General features: G+C 43.0%; 1 protein-coding gene across 2 annotated transcripts in view; it reads left to right on the top strand.

Annotated features, from left to right (window-relative positions):
- Window positions 1-1234: 1234 nt before the first annotated feature.
- The window catches only part of LOC128420686 (cytochrome P450 4V2-like), a 19681-nt gene continuing 1665 nt past the window's right edge, over window positions 1235-19250 (top strand). The window contains exons 1-11 of one of the 2 annotated variants that reach the window (XM_053402416.1): window positions 1239-1544; window positions 3530-3642; window positions 5149-5234; window positions 6632-6822; window positions 7438-7507; window positions 7995-8121; window positions 8760-8951; window positions 16498-16600; window positions 17905-18039; window positions 18127-18306; window positions 18926-19250. The exon at window positions 18926-19250 is cut by the window's right edge and continues 1665 nt beyond it. In XM_053402416.1, the coding sequence (XP_053258391.1) occupies window positions 1334-1544; window positions 3530-3642; window positions 5149-5234; window positions 6632-6822; window positions 7438-7507; window positions 7995-8121; window positions 8760-8951; window positions 16498-16600; window positions 17905-18039; window positions 18127-18306; window positions 18926-19086 (1569 nt within the window). In that variant the 5' untranslated portion in view covers window positions 1239-1333 and the 3' untranslated portion in view covers window positions 19087-19250. Of the gene's footprint in view, window positions 1545-3529; window positions 3643-5148; window positions 5235-6631; window positions 6823-7437; window positions 7508-7994; window positions 8122-8759; window positions 8952-16497; window positions 16601-17904; window positions 18040-18126; window positions 18307-18925 lie in introns of both variants that reach the window. The other variant, XM_053402417.1, reaches the window with a different exon arrangement.

Here is a 19250-nt window from a genome sequence, read left to right as displayed (position 1 = left end):
CTGACACACTGGACTTGTGTATATGGGTGTGTAAGTGCAAGGAGAAGGTATAGAAGCGGATGTGGTCATACTGCTCCACAGATCTTCTGCCTCAGCATCTATGTGAGGTAGTAAAGGGATTAGGACTTCTGCAAAATGAGGGCAATACCCGGCTATCAGCTATGTGGAACCTGAGTAAGGGCTGTAGCTCAATGGGAGAGTCCCAGGTTCAATCCTGGCATCTCCAGATAGCTCTGGAAAAGGTTCCTGCCCAAAACCTTGGATAATTGCAGCCAGTCTGTTTAGATGATACGGAGCCAGATGGACCAGACGTCTGTGCTATTTGGCTGCCCTAGGACACTGCAGAGTTTTAAGCTACTATCATGGGCATAGCGGGAGGTGGGCAGTTGCCCCCCCATCAAGGAAAACAATAGAAATACTTAAGTGACTATTCACATCGGTTCTGCCCTCCAACAAAAGTCCTGCCCCTCCAAAAATAATAATCTTGGCTACGCCCATGGCAGCTACCCCCCCAATCAAGTAAGTAAATAAAAATACTTAACTAACTGACTAATCACCTTGCAGATAACTCGGTTCTGCTCCCCCCCCAACATAAATCCTGGCAATGCCCATGGCTATTATGGTACTCATGCATGCCAAGACTTGTCCAGTTTTAATTTATTCAACCGTTTAGGCATTATCAAATGTAAAGAGAAAACAAAGACCAACAGATGACACTCATATGTGAAGGAATCACCTTCATCAGTGTTGAGTTCTTGGTTCGCAAGAGGCCACAAGAACTTCCAATACAGTGGTACCTCGGGTTAAGAACAGTTTCAGGTTAAGAACGGACCTCACCTCCAGAACGTGGTACAGTGGTACCTCGGGTTAAGAACTTAATTCGTTCGGGAGGTCTGTTCTTAACCTGAAACTGTTCTTAATCTGAAGCATCACTTTAGCTAATGGGGCCTCCTGCTGCTGCTGCGCCGCTGGAGCACAATTTCTGTTCTCATCCTGAAGCAAAGTTCTTAAACCGAGGTACTATTTCTGGGTTAGCGGAGTATGTAACCTGAAGTGTATGTAACCTGAAGCATATGTAACCCGAGGTACCACTGTACTGAGAAATGCCCGCTCCTTTTATCCTCGCCTATCACCTCCATGCCACTATCCTGTTTCGACGGAGGCAGCGCGCATCCCGCCCTTCTCTGCCCTGCCCGCGTCTCCCTCCCGTGACCTCCTTCTCCCCTCTCGCAGTCCTGCCCCTCGCCGGCTCCGCCTCTTGCCCCGGGGCTTCTTTTCTCAGCAAAACGTCCCGCTTCCCGGAGCAGAGCGGCGCCGTCCGCGCTGGGCGACGATGGGCTTTTGGGCGATGGCTCCGGAGGGCGCGCGGCTCTTTTCCTGGGCGCTTGCCCTGCTCGCCGCGCTCGCCACGCTGCTGGCTGTCTGGGTCGCCCGCTTGGTGCTCGACCAGTACTGGAAATACAGGGAGCTGAAGCACATCCCGGGGATCCGTCCCTGGTACCCGCTGCTGGGCAACGCGCTGCTCCTTGACCGCGATCGGAAAGGTAAAGGCGCCCTCTTCCTCCCTCTCCTCCGGGCAGCTGATGTCCGCAAGCAGCGCAGAAAGGCAGCTCTGTGAACCAGCAAACCCGCGCCGCGCTACACTTCATCTCCCACTTCTGCCTTTTCTTTTGCTCTTTAAGGATTTCCGACCGACACGTACTTCAGTCATTTCCTTTTGTGCAATGTCTGTTTACCGCAGTTGTGTGAGTGTATTACGTGAATGAAAAAAGGCAAGCAAGCAGGTTGATTTTTATTTTTAAAAAGCACAACTGTCAATTAATTTATTATCGAATAAAATGCTGTATCTTCAGTTGTTCCAGATGAAACAACACAGAAAAGCGGGGGGGGGGGAGGTCACCCCCAAGGAAAAAAAATCTCAAAAAATAAGGAGGAAATAAAAGAGAAGGATGCAACTCTCATGTGATTGAAGAATGAGGCAGCATCAGGAGGTGTTGGTGGGCGGCATAAAATGAGTTTGCAAGTTTTTCTGAATGCTCTGTATAGGATCCTTGGTGGTTCCCCAAAGAGCGAAAATGTTAGATTTAAAGAAATCCTGAAGCCTAAAGCAAACATGCTAATAAGAAAGTACTCAGAACTCCGTTTATATGTAGGCAAGTCATACTGGAGCCAATTGTCTTGTATAGGATGAAGCCCATATTTTGTAGCATGCTTAATCAGCTCTGGTGATACTGGAAGTAATTATCCTCCACATCCCAACCAAATCTAATAGGCTGCCTGAAACCTGTTTAAGGCATGTTGGAAACATCTCAAAAGGTTGCCCCTTCTCCATTACAGTACTGAAAACAAGCCCTGTGTAGATAATGAACTGTGAGTGGGGTGGGGGTACTGCATTTTCATGCCACTATGTCAGTGGTTGCCGACCTTTTTGGACCCATGGGCACATTTGCCGACTGGAGAGATTATTATGGGCATCACCTCCGTGCCAAACCCTATTTTATCGGCTACAGCAGAATCCTTTCAAATTTCATGGGGGGGGAGAGAGGAGGGGACCTTGTGGTACCAGGAAGGGCTTTGTGGGTACATGGCCACCCACAGGCACCACATTGACAACCTCTGCCCTCCCTGTTCATTTGTATTCACAGCTGCACGTTTGGGCCGAGCTACAGGCAAGCTGCAAGATAGTGTGGCATGACCCATAGGAGTTGAACTGCAAAACTTTTAGATATCTCTTGAACAATCAGTTTATGGCATTTGCATGCCCTTCGTGAAACTGTATATCCCCAGGGCAGTCACAATATGAAACTATGACAAAACACAATGGCATAATTAAAACTCCGCAAAAAGGACAGTAAACATAATTGCAGCAAGAAACTACAGCAGTTTCTTGTCCTACTTAGATTTTCTACACATGAGTTAAGAAGAGCATTTGAACAGGACCTTCAGGTATTTCCAACACAAGGTGTCATTGTCAGGAGCCTTTTTATCAACAATGCTAAGTCAAGGGTTAAGTCAAGGGAAACAGGTTTGTGCTGCTCTGCCTGCTCCCAAGACTGCAACATCTTGCCTTGTATCAAGAGCAAGGTTGGCTTTGCAATGTAACTGGAAGCCCTTGGGGCCTCCATGAGCTCTCCCCTCAAATGTTCTCCCAATATGTTACGAGGTTGGAGGACAGAGCCAAGCAACCCAGTGCAATGTTAGAATGGGGCCCACTACCCATTAATCATGTGGAATCATCCCTTTGTATGGAACCACTCATAAATGGGGATCATTTATACGGTCAAAATGAATTCTAAGCAAATGTAAACTATAGTCTTAGACTTTCACATAATTGTTCTCTGTGAACATCAGGGGGTGGGAGACTGGGATCTGCCCCTCATCTCTTGCAATCTTAATTTGGGTAGAGGGGTCTCTTGCTGTGTAACTATTAATCTTAGCTTAGAGTGGGTGCTGTTCTCATGAGAACAAGTAGCATGGATGTGGGATCATTCACTTTCTCATTTTCAAACTGCATCCATGTTTTTTCCAGGTGCCTTTTCTCAGGTGATACGTTCTACTGAAATGTTGCGGAATATCCCACTGTTACTCCTTTGGGTAGGGCCATTGCCCTTTTTAATATTATATCATCCAGATACTGTAGAGGTGAGTCTCCCATTGTTACTCTTCATAGCAGGGCAGGAGAAGTCTCTCCCACCCCCCTCCACCCAGGGTTGCATTTGCGGGGATTAAACTGTCAATGGGTATGTCAGCAGTGGGTGGGGCCCGTGGTGGAGGAAGCCGCTCAGGCGCTGGTGGACGAAGGTGGGGGTGGGGGGAGTGGGCCACACCGGGTGCCATTAGGGGAAGGGGTGCCATCGCAGCCACTCCCCAGCTCGCGCACCGCGCCCTCCTGGGATACACACCGCATGCCGTGCAACCCCGGGATGCATGCTGTACCCCCGCGGGCAGTGTGCCACACCCCTGCGCTGTGTGCCATGCCCCCATGGGTGGTGCGCCATGCCCCCAGGACATGCACCACGCGCCAGCCACGCCCCCACCTGTTCTCCGCTTTGGGGGCTGCAGCATGTAGCTCCGCCACTGTGCTCAGGCTCCTAGGGTGGCGCGCCCAGGGGCAGGGTGAGCCACCCATAGGGGCGGGGCGCACCATGGGGGATCTGGAGTCTGCCTGCCTTATCCCACTCAGCTGCCCTACAGCTGGGGGGGGCGAGGGGGAGGCAGCGGGCGGACTGTTTGGGTAGTGCGGAGCCTGCACCCGCCAAGCCGCCATGTCTCTCCCAGGAGAGACGTGTGGCTCGGGTGCACTGCAGGCCCCACGTTGAGTGCCGCCTGGCATTTTGTCACCCCCCTCAGTGGTGACACCCGGGGCAGACTACACCCACCGCACCCCCTTCCTCTGCTGGAATGGGTAGTGAATAGGGCCAGAGTGTCTGCTAAAACTGTAGAAACACCCATCCACACATTTCCTCACACACATCATCCATCACCTTGGCTACCTTACCTTAGTGGACTGCAAGTTGTGTAGCGGTTTTCTAGGTTGACCCTTGGCATTATTATGTCATGAAAGACTTTTGTGAGAAAAATCCTAAATCTGTCATATGCATGCCTTGGATTATTGCACGGAGAGAGAGAAAATAGGGAAAGAATGTTGACATTCATCTGGTGACCTGGTATAATCTGAGCAGACATCAAAATGGGGATAGATGGAGCTGTACACATTGCTCAGTGTATCCAAGTAAAGTTCATTTTCAGCCTGGTACTATGGGTGCAATCCTGTGAAAATTTCCTCAGAAATAGGTTCCATTGAGACTCATGGGGCTTTATTGCTAGTATGTGTTTTGCAAATCTATGCACACTTATCTGGGAGAAAGCTCCATTAGTCTCTAACGAACTTCACTTGCATGCAGATTAGAGAATATAGTTTCTGATTTCAGGATTTGTCATACCTTGGGGCATAATCAACACCGGCATATAAAGATAAAGCAAACCTGCCTTGCAAACCACTTTAGTCAAGCCCACTAAATCACTAAGTCACTTTGAACTCAAATAGAATCTATTTCAGATAGTTGACTTACTTTGAAGGTCTAATTGAATAGATAGCATAGAAGGGCAAAGTCGATAATTTATGCCCTTGATCTCTTCTGTTGGCAGGTTGTATTGAGTAGCTCTAAGCATATTACAAAATCCGATCCCTACAAGTTTTTGCATCCTTGGCTGGGCACAGGACTTCTAACAAGGTAAGTCAAAAACAATCCAGAACATGGGTGAGGCAGTGTACCCTTTTGTCATGCCTTGTGTAAGTGGAGTGTGGTACTGGTTGAGCTATTAGTCCTGTTCTGAAGGCCTGCCCCACACATTTAATGAATGTATGAAGATGGAAGCTAGACTGAGGTCATAGGCCATACCCCCAACATCCCACTGATTGTGTGAAAAGGGTCTCTCCTTGTACACAGAGGTATTTATTGCAGATGGGAGGCCCCTTTCAGATGCTCTACTGATTGTGTGGACTTTGGAGATGGGGCTTCAGGTGTAGTCCTGCTCCATTTCCCTCCTTTTCAGTACCTGTGCTAACTAATTTTTAATCAAGAAAAGAAGTATTGAAGAGCCAATTGGTGCTGACTTCAAGACCTGCTTTTGGCAGAGGTCACCTGCCCTGCGGAGTTCCTCACTGAGAACACAGTAATGTAGCTTATTATAGTGGGCTTGAAGACAGGACCAAGCAGCTGATTAATACTGACTTTTAGGCTCCTGATGGTTCATTTACAGCCATGTCTCTAGCTGTCCAACATAGATGGCATCATGTGAGGGGAAAGTGAGCCTGGTTTTTGAGAAATGGCCTTATGGGCAAAATTGGAACCTCACCCCTGTGTTAAGGAGCATAAAACTGGTTGAGGGAATCTGCACATGCTTCCTGAAGGGGTAGATGGTTTGAGGTCATTCTATCTGTCTAAAATACCAATTGCTGAGAAATAGGCAATGTTGCAAGTTGGAAATGGATGTTTTGATGGGAAGGAATTTCTGAAACAGTAAGGTTCAGGACTGTATTAAGTATGGAAATGTAAGTCTTCCATGGCACTGAGGTAGTGAACTGGAAGTTCTGCCTGGTATCTGGAACAGGAAAGAGATAAGAGTGTGGGAGGAAAAAGCCTTAAGAGGGGACCCTTCATAACTGATAAATCCAGAATTGGCATTTTAGAGCCATGACTTGGGGGTTTGAAAAAGTGTTTAAGTGCATGTACATCATCATATATCATACTAGTGATCTCATTTCACTGAGCACTGGTCCTTATTGGTCAAAATGACACCTTTATGTAGCCCAAACGAGGGTGGTATCAGCAGGTTCAGGGGAACCCCAGGGTTTGCAATAGCAAATCTTTTTGTGGTAGATGAAACAGAGAAAAAACCAAGGGAAAACAGTTCATTGAGGACTGAGCATGCTCAGTGACTGTGGAATGTTGGCTGAATGTTAGAGAAATAAATGACCAGTTGGAGGCAAGGCAGAATGAAGTGACTGGAAACCTGAACAAGAGCACTGCAATATTGTATGGCTGGTTCTGCTTGAAGACATTACATGCATTTTGTTTTGAAATTTGTTTGTGTAGAGAAAAATAATATTTAAGTCTTTGTTTTGCAGCACTGGAAGCAAATGGCGGTCCCGAAGGAAAATGTTAACGCCCACTTTCCATTTCACCATCTTAGATGATTTTCTTGAAGTGATGAATGAACAAGCCAATATCCTTGTTCAGAAACTTGAAAAGCATGTGGACAAGGAGCCATTTGATTGTTTTTTATACATCACATTGTGTGCCCTTGATGTAATCTGTGGTAAATGCGGTTGCTGCTGTCAAAGTGTTGCAGTGAATGAGGTTTAAAGATCCTTGCTCATTTGTTGGGCGAATGGACATTTTTGTGAGATCTGACCAGAAGAGTTGTTCACCTTGCAATAATATTACTTACATTTCGCTTCCTAAATTGGGCACATTTACATAATACGAATAGCTTGTTATCCATTTAAATGCTGATTGAATAATCCAGTGGCGAACGGGGATTTAAAATATACACTGATAGATCTGGAAAATAAAATAACAGATTGTGATCAGTTTGAATAATTGTTGATTTGCCATCAGTCTGAATACAGGCCATGATTGAGACACAAACACACAATATTATGGGAGGAAATGAGAAGTTCTGGATACAGTTACTGTAGTAGTGGTGCTGTGTTAGTACAAGACACACTTGACTATGAACTGATCAGTGGTAGAGTGCAGCAGATCTTGGGTTCAAATCCTGGCTGGGAAACACCCTGGCTCTGAAACTTGGAAAACCATTGGAAGTCAGCATGACTTGATATATGGTTGCTCCCCGTGTTCATTTTATGTCTCACTCTTTGCCTTGTAGGAGCATGATTCTTTAATTGATTTCTTTCTCTCCTGTTCCTAGAAACAGCTATGGGCAAGAACATAGGAGCACAACACAATAAGGATTCCGAGTATGTCCAAGCTGTCTACAGGTAGGTGTCAATGTGATGATCTATTCCAGCAGCAGGGAATAGAGATGGTAGTTGGACTCTAGCCACATTTCGAGGGCTGCAGGTCCCCCCCCCCCGCTTCAATGGAGCCTTGGTCCGCAAATACTAGGAGAAAAAGTCTCTTTCCCTTCCATGATGCAGACAACTTTCAGCTTTAACTTGACTGTCTGCATGATAAGCCTTCAAAGGAAATGATTTTGGAATGTTGTATTATTTTTTTACTGTTGTTAGCCGCTCTGAGCTCGGCTCTTTCTGGAGGTGGGTTGCAGAAACTGGGCCTCTCTGTGGGTTGAATGCTGATGTAGAAGCCACATTAACTCTGTAGGCGATAGGGGCATGGCATATCTGTTTCACATGTAAACTATTTTTCTCTGCCTCTTTACATGACAGCCTAGTTGCAAGAAATCTGGGCTCTCTTTGCTGTACTTTATAGCACTTTTCTAGAAAGCGTTGTTGCTTGTTACCCTAGGATGACTGATCTGATTTATAAAAGACAGAGGTCTCCTTGGTTCTGGTCTGACCTTTTGTACCTCATGTTCCGACAAGGAAGAGAACATCACAGGATCCTGAAGATACTTCATAACTTTACTGATAATGTAAGCTGTTGCATTTTCTCTTTATGCATGATGTTTCATAGACACCAATATCCAAGTGATTTCTGCTAATATTCACAATTGTGGCTCTCCCAACTCAAAAGTCCTGTTCAGGGCATGTTCACAGGGTGTATGTGAGGCCTCCCATTTTATCTTCACCACAGGTAGGCTCTGCTAAGAAACCGATTTCTCCCTAGTGGTTTTTTTTCCAATTCAGAATGCTGGTAAGATTTCAGCTTAAAATCGCTGTCTCTGTGAGGAGTTGTCACTTAGAATTCCTTTGATACAAGGGATAAAATGACCTTCATTAGATTTACTCAGTCAGGCATCCATTTTCACGCAGTGCATTTACATCCAGACAGCTTTTACAGAGATATTTGAAATGCCTTGTATCCTGATTTTATGTATATTTACCCAGAAGTAAGTTTTTGCCCAGCCCATGGCAGTGTCCATAGGGCGCTTTAGACAAGTTGGGTGCAATTGGATATATTCCTCTTTTTCCTTGTCAGCACAATGCACTTCGCTAGGTCCAGGGTGCAACAGAGATAGCTTATCACTTTATATGACACTGCAGGGAGTACACACATTGGATTATGCAACCTGAGAAATGAATGACTTTTGTTTTGTTTTGACTGTCTAAGGTTATTGCAGAAAAAGCTCATGAACTAAAAATCCAAGAGCAGCATAAAAGTGAGGTTGTTGGCAATGGTGAGCAAAGCAAGCGCAAAGTCAGGAGAGCTTTCCTTGATATGCTTCTGAATGCCACTGATGATGATGGGAATAAGATGAGCTACCTGGACATTCGAGAGGAAGTGGATACATTCATGTTTGAGGTACAGACTGCCCTGTATAAGAGTGCTGGTTGTCCTCCCCTATTTAAAGGATCACAACAAGCTAATGTATGTGAAGGTCTTTAAACAAAGACAAGACGTTAAGGGTCTTTTTATCAGATGACTTGGTAGTTTGGTGGTCATCCATCTGTCTCGGGAGACATTGGAGGTGTGTCCCTTTGGGGGTGAAGTCAAACTGTTGGAAGGTTGCAGCGCCTGTGGTGGCTGTAGAGACCGATACGGGCAAGACATGTTTTGTTGCAGCTGGGGCACATGAAGGCATCTGGTTGTGCTGCTGCAGATGCACCATGGTGCTTCTTCTCTCTATGCTTCTCCCAGCAGTCATTCCTCCTCTGGTCACTGCTGTGGTTGCACAACCTGTCTGTCTCCAGGCACTGCAGTCATCTGCAAGAGCAGATATTGCCAGCCTTCATGCCATGTTTGCAGATGTCTTTGTTGTGCAGAGTTGGTCTGCCAACGCAGAGGCAGATTTAGAGGAGCATAGCTGGTTTGGTTGCAACTCTCACACAGTTGCCAGACAGACTGTTAATGGTTGTTCAGTGAATATAATTAAACTGTGATTTTATCCACTGGTAAAAAATTAGCAATATTGTTGTGTATTTGCCCTCTGGTGGTTATAAAGGCACTGAAGTATGCTTGCTTATTTACTAATTATTCAGTTCCATTTATGAAGTCCTTCCTTTAAAATATCTTGGAACTGTTTAACAATGCCAACAATTTAAAACAACATCACATATCAAACAGTTACAAATCCATATGTAGACTGGGATCAATGATCCCCACTTAAAATGCTTGTTGAGAAAGGAAGGTTTTCACTGGGCACCCAAAAGACAAGAGGGATCTGCATGTTGTCTTGCGGGAGGCAGCTCCAAAGGGACTTGTTGTTCTTTTAAGACCTGGGAAGTTGGGGTGAGTTACAATGGAGTAATCAGCAACAAAGGAAGCATGCTTTTATACAACAAATTGTTTTTGTATGAAATTTTCTATTGCTAATTTTTATGACATTTTCTGGAATTGTGTGAAAGCAGGAAAGGCAGGATATAAATAGAATGAAGTAGCACCTTAGAAGCAAAGCTTCAGTTTATATGTCTGTCTTATTGCTAGATAGGAGTATTAGCTGTTCAAACAAGATCTTTTCAGATTATGGGAGTGACTCAGGAGTATCATTCTGTCTTTGGCACGTGGGAAGTGACCAGGCCTGGCAGATTCCCTGGCACCTGGTATTCCCAATATACTTTAAATTTTGAAAGACTTACTATTGTGTATGGGACTGGTGTCTTTCAATTTTGGATTTGTTTTTTGTTTTTTAAGATATTTATTAAGATTTTTTCAGAAACAAAACGGAAAGATCATAACAAAAAACAACATACAAAAAGAAAAAAATACAACAATAAATAACTAAAACCCATAGCAACACACACAAAAGAAGAAAAAAATAATAATTAAAAAACAAATCAATTTTTCACATTTTTCAGAATTCTCATTAGCTTGTTTCTTTGACCTCCTCACACCTCCCTTTTTTGTATTCCCAATCACATCATTAATTCAGCAAATCATTACCCACCTTTTTTTTTGAATTTAACTCAATGTTTAAACAAATTTACATCTTTATACTTTAACCGATTATCAAACCATTTTTACATATTCTTACTGATCTTATTACTAAGTCCACTTAGGTCCAATCCGACATCACTTTAACATTCATTAATTTTACAGTATTTCTGCAAGTAGTCTTTGAATTTCTTCCAATCTTCTTCCACCAACTCTTCTCCCTGGTCTCGGATTCTGCCAGTCATTTCCGCCAACTCCATATAGTCCATCACTTTCACCTGCCATTCTTCCAGAGTGGGTAAATCTTGTGTCTTCCAATACTTTGCCATGAGTATTCTTGCTGCTGTTGTAGCATACATAAAAAAAGTTCTATCCTTCTTTGGCACCTGTTGGCCGACTATGCCCAGAAGAAAGGCCTCTGGTTTCTTCAAGAAGGTATATTTAAATACCTTTTTCATTTCATTATATATCATTTCCCAGAAAGCCTTTATCCTTGGGCACGTCCACCAAAGGTGAAAGAATGTACCTTCATTTTCTTTACATTTCCAACATTTATTATCGGGCAAATGGTATATTTTTGCTAGCTTGACTGGTGTCATGTACCACCTATATATCATTTTCATAATATTCTCTCTTAGGGCATTACATGCCGTAAATTTCATACCAGTGGCCCACAACCGTTCCCAGTCAGCAAACATAATGTTATGTCCAACATCCTGTGCCCATTTAATCATAGCAGATTTAACCGTTTCATCTTGGGTGTTCCATTTCAACAGCAAGTTATACATTCTTGAAAGTATCTTTGTTTTTGGCTCTAACAGTTATGTTTCCAATTTCAATTTCTCCACCTGGAAGCCGGTTTTTTTATCCAAATTATAAGCTTCCCTTATTTGATAGTAATGAAGCCAGTCTCGCACTTTATCTTTTAATTTCTCAAAACTCTGCAATTTCAATTTATCTCCTTCCTGTTCCAAAATTTCCCAATATTTTGGCCATTTGGCCTCCATATTGAGCTTTTTCTGAGCCTTTGCTTCCATTGGTGACAACCACCTTGGGGTTTTGTTCTCAAGTAAGTCTTTGTATCTTATCCAGACATTAAACAATGCTTTTCTGACAATATGATTTTTGAATGCTTTATGAGCTTTAACCTTGTCATACCACAAATATGCATGCCACCCAAAAACATTATTAAAACCTTCCAAATCCAAAATGTCAGTGTTCTCAAGAAGCAGCCATTCTTTCAACCAGCAAAATGCTGCTGATTCATAATAAAGTTTAAGGTCTGGCAGGGCAAATCCACCTCTTTCCTTTGCATCAGTTAATATTTTAAATTTTATTCTGGGCTTCTTGCCCTGCCAGACAAATCTGGAAATATCTTTCTGCCACTTCTTGAAACAATCCATTTTGTCCAAAATCTGTAATGATTGAAACAAAAACAACATTCTTGGCAATACATTCATCTTTATAGCAGCAATTTGGCCTAACAAGGAAAGCTTCAAATTTGACCATATTTCTAGATCTTTTTTCACTTCTGACCAACATTTCTCATAGTTATCTTTAAATAAGTTTAAGTTTTTAGCAGTCATATTAACCCCTAAATATTTTACTTTCTTTACCAATGTTAACTCTGTCTCCTTCTGAAACCTTTCTTTCTCTATCGGTGTTAAATTTTTCTCAAGGACTTTGGTTTTTTACTTGTTCAACTTAAATCCTGCCACATGACCAAATTCTTGGATCAGTTCTAAAGCTCTTTTAGCACTAGATTCTGGCTCCTGCACCGTCAATACCAAATCGTCTGCAAATGCCTTCAATTTATATTGTTTGGCTCCGACCTGTATACCTTTTATCGAACGGTCCCTTCTAATCATGTTTAGCAAAACCTCCAGGACTGAAATAAAAAGCAGTGGGGAAATTGGGCACCCTTGTCGTGTCCCTTTCTCTATCTTAAATTCCTCTGTCACCACATTGTTAACTATTAACTTAGCTTTTTGTTCAGAATAAATTGCACCTATACCATTTTCAAACCCTTGACCGACCCCCATCCCCTGAAGGTTTTTCTTCATAAAACTCCAAGAAATGTTGTCAAAGGCCTTCTCCGCGTTAACAAAGATTAATACTGCTTTAGTGTTAATGTTCACTTGCAACTTCTCCAAAATATTAATAATATTCCTTGTGTTATTGGACAAGTGTCTACCTGGGAGAAAGCCAGCTTGGTCTTTATGTATCTCTTCCACTAATACTTTTTTTAACCTTTTAGCCAATATATCAGCAAAAATTTTGTAATCCACGTTCAACAGGGATATGGGTCGGTAATTCTTAAGTTGTGTCTTTTCAGACTCACTTTTCGGTATAAGTATAATATAAGCTTCCTTCCACGACTCAGGCGCTTTCCCCCCCTCCATAATTTCATTGCAAACCTCCTTCAATGGTTGAATTACCCAGTCCTTCAAAGTTCTGTAGTATTTTGCAGTTATTCCATCTGGCCCTGGAGATTTGCCCAACTGCATATTCTGTATGGCACCTTCCACCTCTTGTTCTGTAATCTTATAGTTCAACATTAACTTGTTTTCTTGAGAGATTTTCTGCAGTCCATTTATTTTCAAAAATTGATCTATATCAGACTCTTTCTGTGGCCCTTGTGTATATAACTGTTTAAAGTATCTCTGGAAGCATTTCCTAATTTCCACTGGATTCTGGATACTTTCCCCTTCAAATTAGTAATAGTATTGAGCTTTTGTCTTTTCTTCATTTGCCAAGCTAACAATTTTCCACATTTATTAGCCGACTCAAATGTCCTTTGTCTCATCTGTTTGATTTTCCATTCTATTTCCTGGTTCATCATTTTCATATATTGCACTTGATATAACTTTATTTCTCTCAGAATCTCTTGTGATTTGGGTTTTGCTCTCAATTTCTTTTCGCCCTCTTTTATTTTATCTAAAATTTTGTCTTTTTTCTCATTTTGGGATCTCTTCTTAATTGCATTCTGTTGAATTAGGAACCCCCTCATGACTGCTTTACTTGCGTCCCATACTACTCTTTTTTCAGTAGTAGTGTTCATATTTATCTCAAAATAGTCTCTCAAGGTTTTTTGGGCCTTTTTTATAACCTCTTGGTCTCTAAACAAGGTGTCATTCATCCTCCATCTAAAGGAACCGGTTGATGTTAATTTCATCTCCATTCTCACAGCGTTGTGGTCGGAGCAAGTTTTAGGGCAAATTTCCACTTTTCTGGTCTTAGGTGCCAGTCCTCTAGTTATCCAAATTTGGTCAATTCTTGTCCATGTCATTTTGGCCTCAGAGAAAAAGGTTCCCTCTCTACCCAAGGGGTTCTTCACTCTCCAGATATCAGTCAAGTCCATATTGTCAGTCATTTCAAAAAAAGTTTTTGGTAGTCTGCCATCATTTGTGACTACCTGTCTGTGTGACTTATCCATATTTGTGGATACCACCCCATTCATATCTCCCATCATGATAATGTTATAGTCCATATAGTCCAGCAATGTCTCATGCAGCTTCTTAAAAAATTCAGATTTCCCCTCATTTGGTGCATAAACTCCTACTATCAAGTATTTTTCTCCTTGTGTTTGAATTTCAATTGCCAAAATTCTTCCTTGTTCATCTTTAAAAATAAATTTCGGTGATAGGCTCTCTTTTGCATAGATTACAACTCCTCTCTTTTTGACTTTGTCCGATGAGATAAATTCTTGGCCCAATCTTTTATTTATCAAAACTTTCCTGTGTAGCCTTATCACATGTGTTTCCTGTAAACAGATCAAGTCCAATTGTTCCTTTTTCAGTATATGAAATACCCTCTTCCTTTTTTCCGGGGAGTTCAGACCATGAATGTTCCAACTTAATAGTTGCAGAGACATGATGTATTTATTTTATTTTCCTCCAACTGCTCCCAACAGTTGTTCTTCGTCTGACGGTGGTATCACTTTCTCTAACTTGCCCAATCCCGAAGGTGGTAGTAGTGCTCCTGGCTCTTTTCCTGTCCCTTTTTGCAAATCCTCTTCGTGGTCTCTCAAGAATTTCTCCTTATCTTCCACTGTTCTTATTTTGACCTTTTCCCCTTTGAAGGTAAAGGATAGGCCTTGGGGGAATTCCCACCTGAATATAATTCCATTTCCTCTCAACAGGGTCACCAAGTCTCCGTAATTAGCTCTCAGTTCCAAGAGATATTTTGGGATGTCTTTAAAAATCTCAACACTTGCGTCTTCTATTTCAAGAGTCTTTTGAAAGTGCAAATTCAGTATTTTATCCCTCTCCTCTTTCGATTGGAGGGAGATCAAGCAGTCTCTCACCCTGTTCTTCCTCCTTCCTCTTCCAAGTCTGAAAGCACTTACTATCTTAAAGTCTGGCTTTTCTTTGTCTAGCTCCCAAAATTCCTGCGTAAGGAAATCGCTCAAACTTCCTTTCTCAAGTTCAGGTACTGCCCTGATCCTCAGATTGGTCTGTTTATCTCTTAATTCAATCATAGACAGCAACGATTTGTGATCGTCCAGCCTTCTATGTATTGGTGGTATTTCTTCCTTTACTGCCTCTGCTATTTCCTTCGCCTCTTGAGCTGTCTTACGATTTAATGCAGCTTCCTGCAGCAGTTTCTCAATAGAATTTGTGTTTTTCTCAATAGAATCTGTATTTGAGTTTACCTTCTGCCCCAAATTGTTGATACTTAAGGTGTTTTGGTCAAGTTGCTTACTTACTTTTTCCAAAGATCCAATTTTTTTTTCTAGTGCTGAGGCAATTGAGCCTTCTTCCGAAGTCATTCCTTTAGATCCTTGTTGACCTAAATCTTCCTCTGATGGGCCAGAAGGGCCAGATGCCGACGCTCTTCGCTGTTGCTGCAGTTTGGCTTTAGTCGATCTTGCTGTTCTTTCTGGCGGCTGACTTGCCATAACCCTTTATCTGAGGTTCAAGGTCAGTCTCACGGTCCAAACTTGTTTAGCAATGGAAATTTCCCCAGCCAGTTAAGAGTGGAAAGTCCCCAGTAGCCAATTGTAACAGTCTCATAGATCCTCTAGGGGGACACAGTAACAATTAAAGTTTGTAACTAAAAGTTCAATTTTCAAACTTCTGTAAATTCCCCCTTAGCTGAGTAGCCACAGTATCAATAAGGAAAACCTTCAAATTCTAAGTAACTTTCTTGCAAAGTTAACTTTCTGTCAATCTGTAACAAAGTCCATAAAAAGTACACTCAACACTGTAACAGTCCCATTAACCTGGCATTCCGATTCCAGGCATTAAGTGGTGGTCTTGTTCTTTTAACACTCTTTAAAGCAACGAAAAAGTCTCATACAATCTTCCCTCCCTCTTCTGTACCTCCAGGAGGGAGTTTCTTGTGCAGATGTCAGATTTAAAGTCTTTTAAAACACTTTTAGAACACAGACTTAGCGGACACAGTCTTTGCCTTTGATCTATCTACAAAAGCAGAAGGCGGACTTCCTGTTTTGCGCCTTGCCGCTTCAGTCCAAATTCCTCTTGTTATTTTCTTTTATAGCCCAATCTTTGTATTTAACCTACTCACGGGTTGTTGTTCCGTAGCCAAATTTTCACAGGAAAAAGGTCGGCGCTCTCCGGTAACAGCTACGCGGCTTCGCTCAACAGAAGTAGCGGTTGACTCACAGCACCGTGCCAAACACCCCGCTGTGATTCCGGAGCCCGTTACCAGGCTCCTTTGCCGTTCGGGGGGGGGCGCTGAAGGTGCCCGCCGAGTCCCAGGACCACAGGCTTCTCCTGCCTGTGGGTTTCGGAAGGGTCCCCACTTCGCCACAGCGGCAAGACCCGATTTCTGTTAAGCTGGTCCCTCACAGTCAGAGGGATTCCGCCATTACCGATGGCGCCGCCTCCGGAAGTCCTTTCAATTTTGGATTTGAACTAGCTTGTTTGGGCCCTAGATTGGACCATCATTATAATGGTTAAGAATTCTATTTTTTGTGAGAACATGTTAGACCTCTTAAATTCTTTCTTCCAAGGGTCATGATACTACCACTGCTGCCATGAACTGGTGTATTTACTTGCTTGCACGTCATCCGGAAGCCCAAAGGAAGGTTCACCATGAATTAGATGAAATTTTTGGTGAGTCTTTCCTGTGGGTATAAGCCTGGGCAAGTTTAGAATGCAGGGCTACTTCTAGGTAAGTGCTCATGAGTATCACCTGACTCCTCTAATGCAGAGATGGGGACTCTCTGGCCTGTGGGCCTAATTTGGCCCAGCACAGACCCCAGTTAGGCCCATGAGGCTGTTTTTCCTCAAACCACACCCACCCGCTGCACGTTTGATATCATATGTGACTGGAGTAGGTGAGGCTGTGGTTACAGAGGGAGCTTAAAGTGAGAATGACTGCTGGGATTGGTTGCCCTAAGAAGTTCCTAGAGAGCAATGCTGTCTACAGGGGGAAAATGTCTGCTTGCATATGTAGTTTTTGAAACCATGCAGCGTCTGCAAACAGGCATCAAAGGAGATTTCTGTAATTGCCAATTGGCTGGTTGGGAGTTACAGCAAGATCCTGTGAACTTTGAATGGTGGGCAGCCCTACCGACTTTCAAAATTGATCTGTATGGAGAAGATTAAGGGTCTGGTCCCCTGGTCAGTTCCTGTTCCCCACCACTGCTCTAAATCAGGTTGGGAACCTATGGTCCTGAAGACATTCCTGGAACCCCAACTTGCTTTAGCCTCAGCCAGAATGGCCAGTGCTTAGGAAAGATGGGATATATACTCCACTAACTTCTTCTGGAGGGCCACAGTCTCCCCATTCCAGCTCTCAGAGGACAGCTTTAAACAAGAAACCTCTCTGGTGGGGCCTACACTGACTTGGCTTACTCATCATTCTGCAGATAGAATCCATGATGCATATGATCCTGTCTATTCACCCAGTAATGGCCATCCATTGGTGTAGCTCTCTTAACCAGATCTCCTTGGGCAGCTCAGTTAGCCCAGCCTTGGTTAGCTCAGTTGTTTAGCATGACACTGGTAATGCCAAGATTGCAGGTTTGATCCCTGTATGGGACAGCTGCATATTCCTGTAATGCAGGGGTTTGAACTAGATGATCCTCAGGGTCCCTTTGAATTCTATGATTCCTATATAAGATGTGCTGTGGTCTTCACAGCTTCAGTGTCTGTTAGCAAAAAGGAAGTCTTGATGAGTCAGTGTATTGTTTTATCATAACCCATGGCTTAGGAAAGTGTGCTGACTTAAAGCTATCCAGGCTAACTTCCTGAGAATAAGCACAGAAATGAATTATGGAAGTAACTGATCTAGACCTAAAATTGCCCCCTGGTCCATCACCATGTAAAATAGCTGTAAGAACTTCAGTGTTAGGATGCATGTTTTGCTGGTTATAAATAACACATGTTTGTCTCGCTGCCACTGGTTTTATAAGGGAACTCTGATCGTCATGTCACAATGGACGACATGAAGCAACTACGGTATCTGGATTGTGTTATTAAAGAAGCTCTTCGCCTTTTCCCTTCTGTTCCAGTTTTTGCTCGCAAACTGAGTGAAGAATGTTATATTAGTAAGTAGTCCAAGTGGGTTTCTGGCTTGATGAGCTATGGCTATAAGCTCAGGGCTAATTTCATGAATATCTGTTCTTTTTTCGCAGGAGGATTCAGGGTACCAAAGGGGGTAGATGCCCTAATTCTGCCTTTTGCGCTGCACAGAGACCCTGATGTCTTCCCAGAGCCTGAGGAATTCAGACCTGAGCGGTTTTTCCCTGAGAATGTGGCTGGACGGCACCCATATGCATACGTGCCTTTCTCCGCTGGGCCTAGGAACTGTATTGGTACATATGAGAGTCAAAAATCTGTATCTGGAAAGGAAAAAAAGGGGCAATCAGTCAGTGGCAGGGAGTGTTTAAAGGGGAAGATTCTTTAGACATTGGCATTAGGCATTTAAAGCAGTGTCATATCCATTTAAACAGTCTGGCTTCCTCCAAAGCATCCTAGGAGCTGTAGTTTAAGGGTGCTACGAGTTGTTTAGAGAATTCTGGGAATTGTAGCTCTGTGAGGGGAATCAACATCTCCCAATAACTCTCAGCATCCTTAACAAACTACAGTTCCCAGGATTCTTTGGGGGTGTGTGTGCCATGACTTGTTAACAGTATCATAGTGCTTTAAATGTATAGTGTGAATGTACCTCAGTCTAAAGTTATTTCTACATCAATATTATCAGTCCTTCCCTTCCAGTTTTTCACTTACTCCTTCCAATGGCTGCAATTCCACTGCCTCACCCTCTCTGTGTTTGTTTGGTGGTTTTGTATAATTACAGAAAAGTGTTTAAGGATTTAAAAATGAATCTGAGAACCTGACCTCAATGTCACATGACTCATGTTGAATAATAATAAATATGTATTATTGCTCTAGTTAATTGTATATTGTCATTGCTTTCCAATTCCTCTGCAGGTCAGCGCTTTGCACAGATGGAAGAAAAGACTATTTTAGCCACCATCCTACGGCGCTTCTCTGTTGAAAGTGCACAGCGACGTGATCAACTTGACCTTGTAGGAGAACTGATTCTTCGTCCTGGTAAAGGCATCTGGATTCAGTTGAAAAAGAGAAAATAAGTTAAAATAAGAACCCTCAGGGAAATTCCTTACCATCTTGCATTAGAACTGTTTCAGACTGCCTAACCCTTCCTGGACTTCATTTTTTTAACCAAGATTGTGTTGTTGCTTATTACAGGCCAACAGCTGCATTTTAGAAGCAGATGATTATTCAAATGATGGGT

This window comes from Podarcis raffonei, chromosome 9, assembly GCF_027172205.1.
Source record: "Podarcis raffonei isolate rPodRaf1 chromosome 9, rPodRaf1.pri, whole genome shotgun sequence".
In the NCBI taxonomy this organism is placed as follows: domain Eukaryota; kingdom Metazoa; phylum Chordata; class Lepidosauria; order Squamata; family Lacertidae; genus Podarcis; species Podarcis raffonei.
Note: the sequence above shows the minus strand (reverse complement) of the source record. Positions and strands in the feature narration are given on the sequence as shown.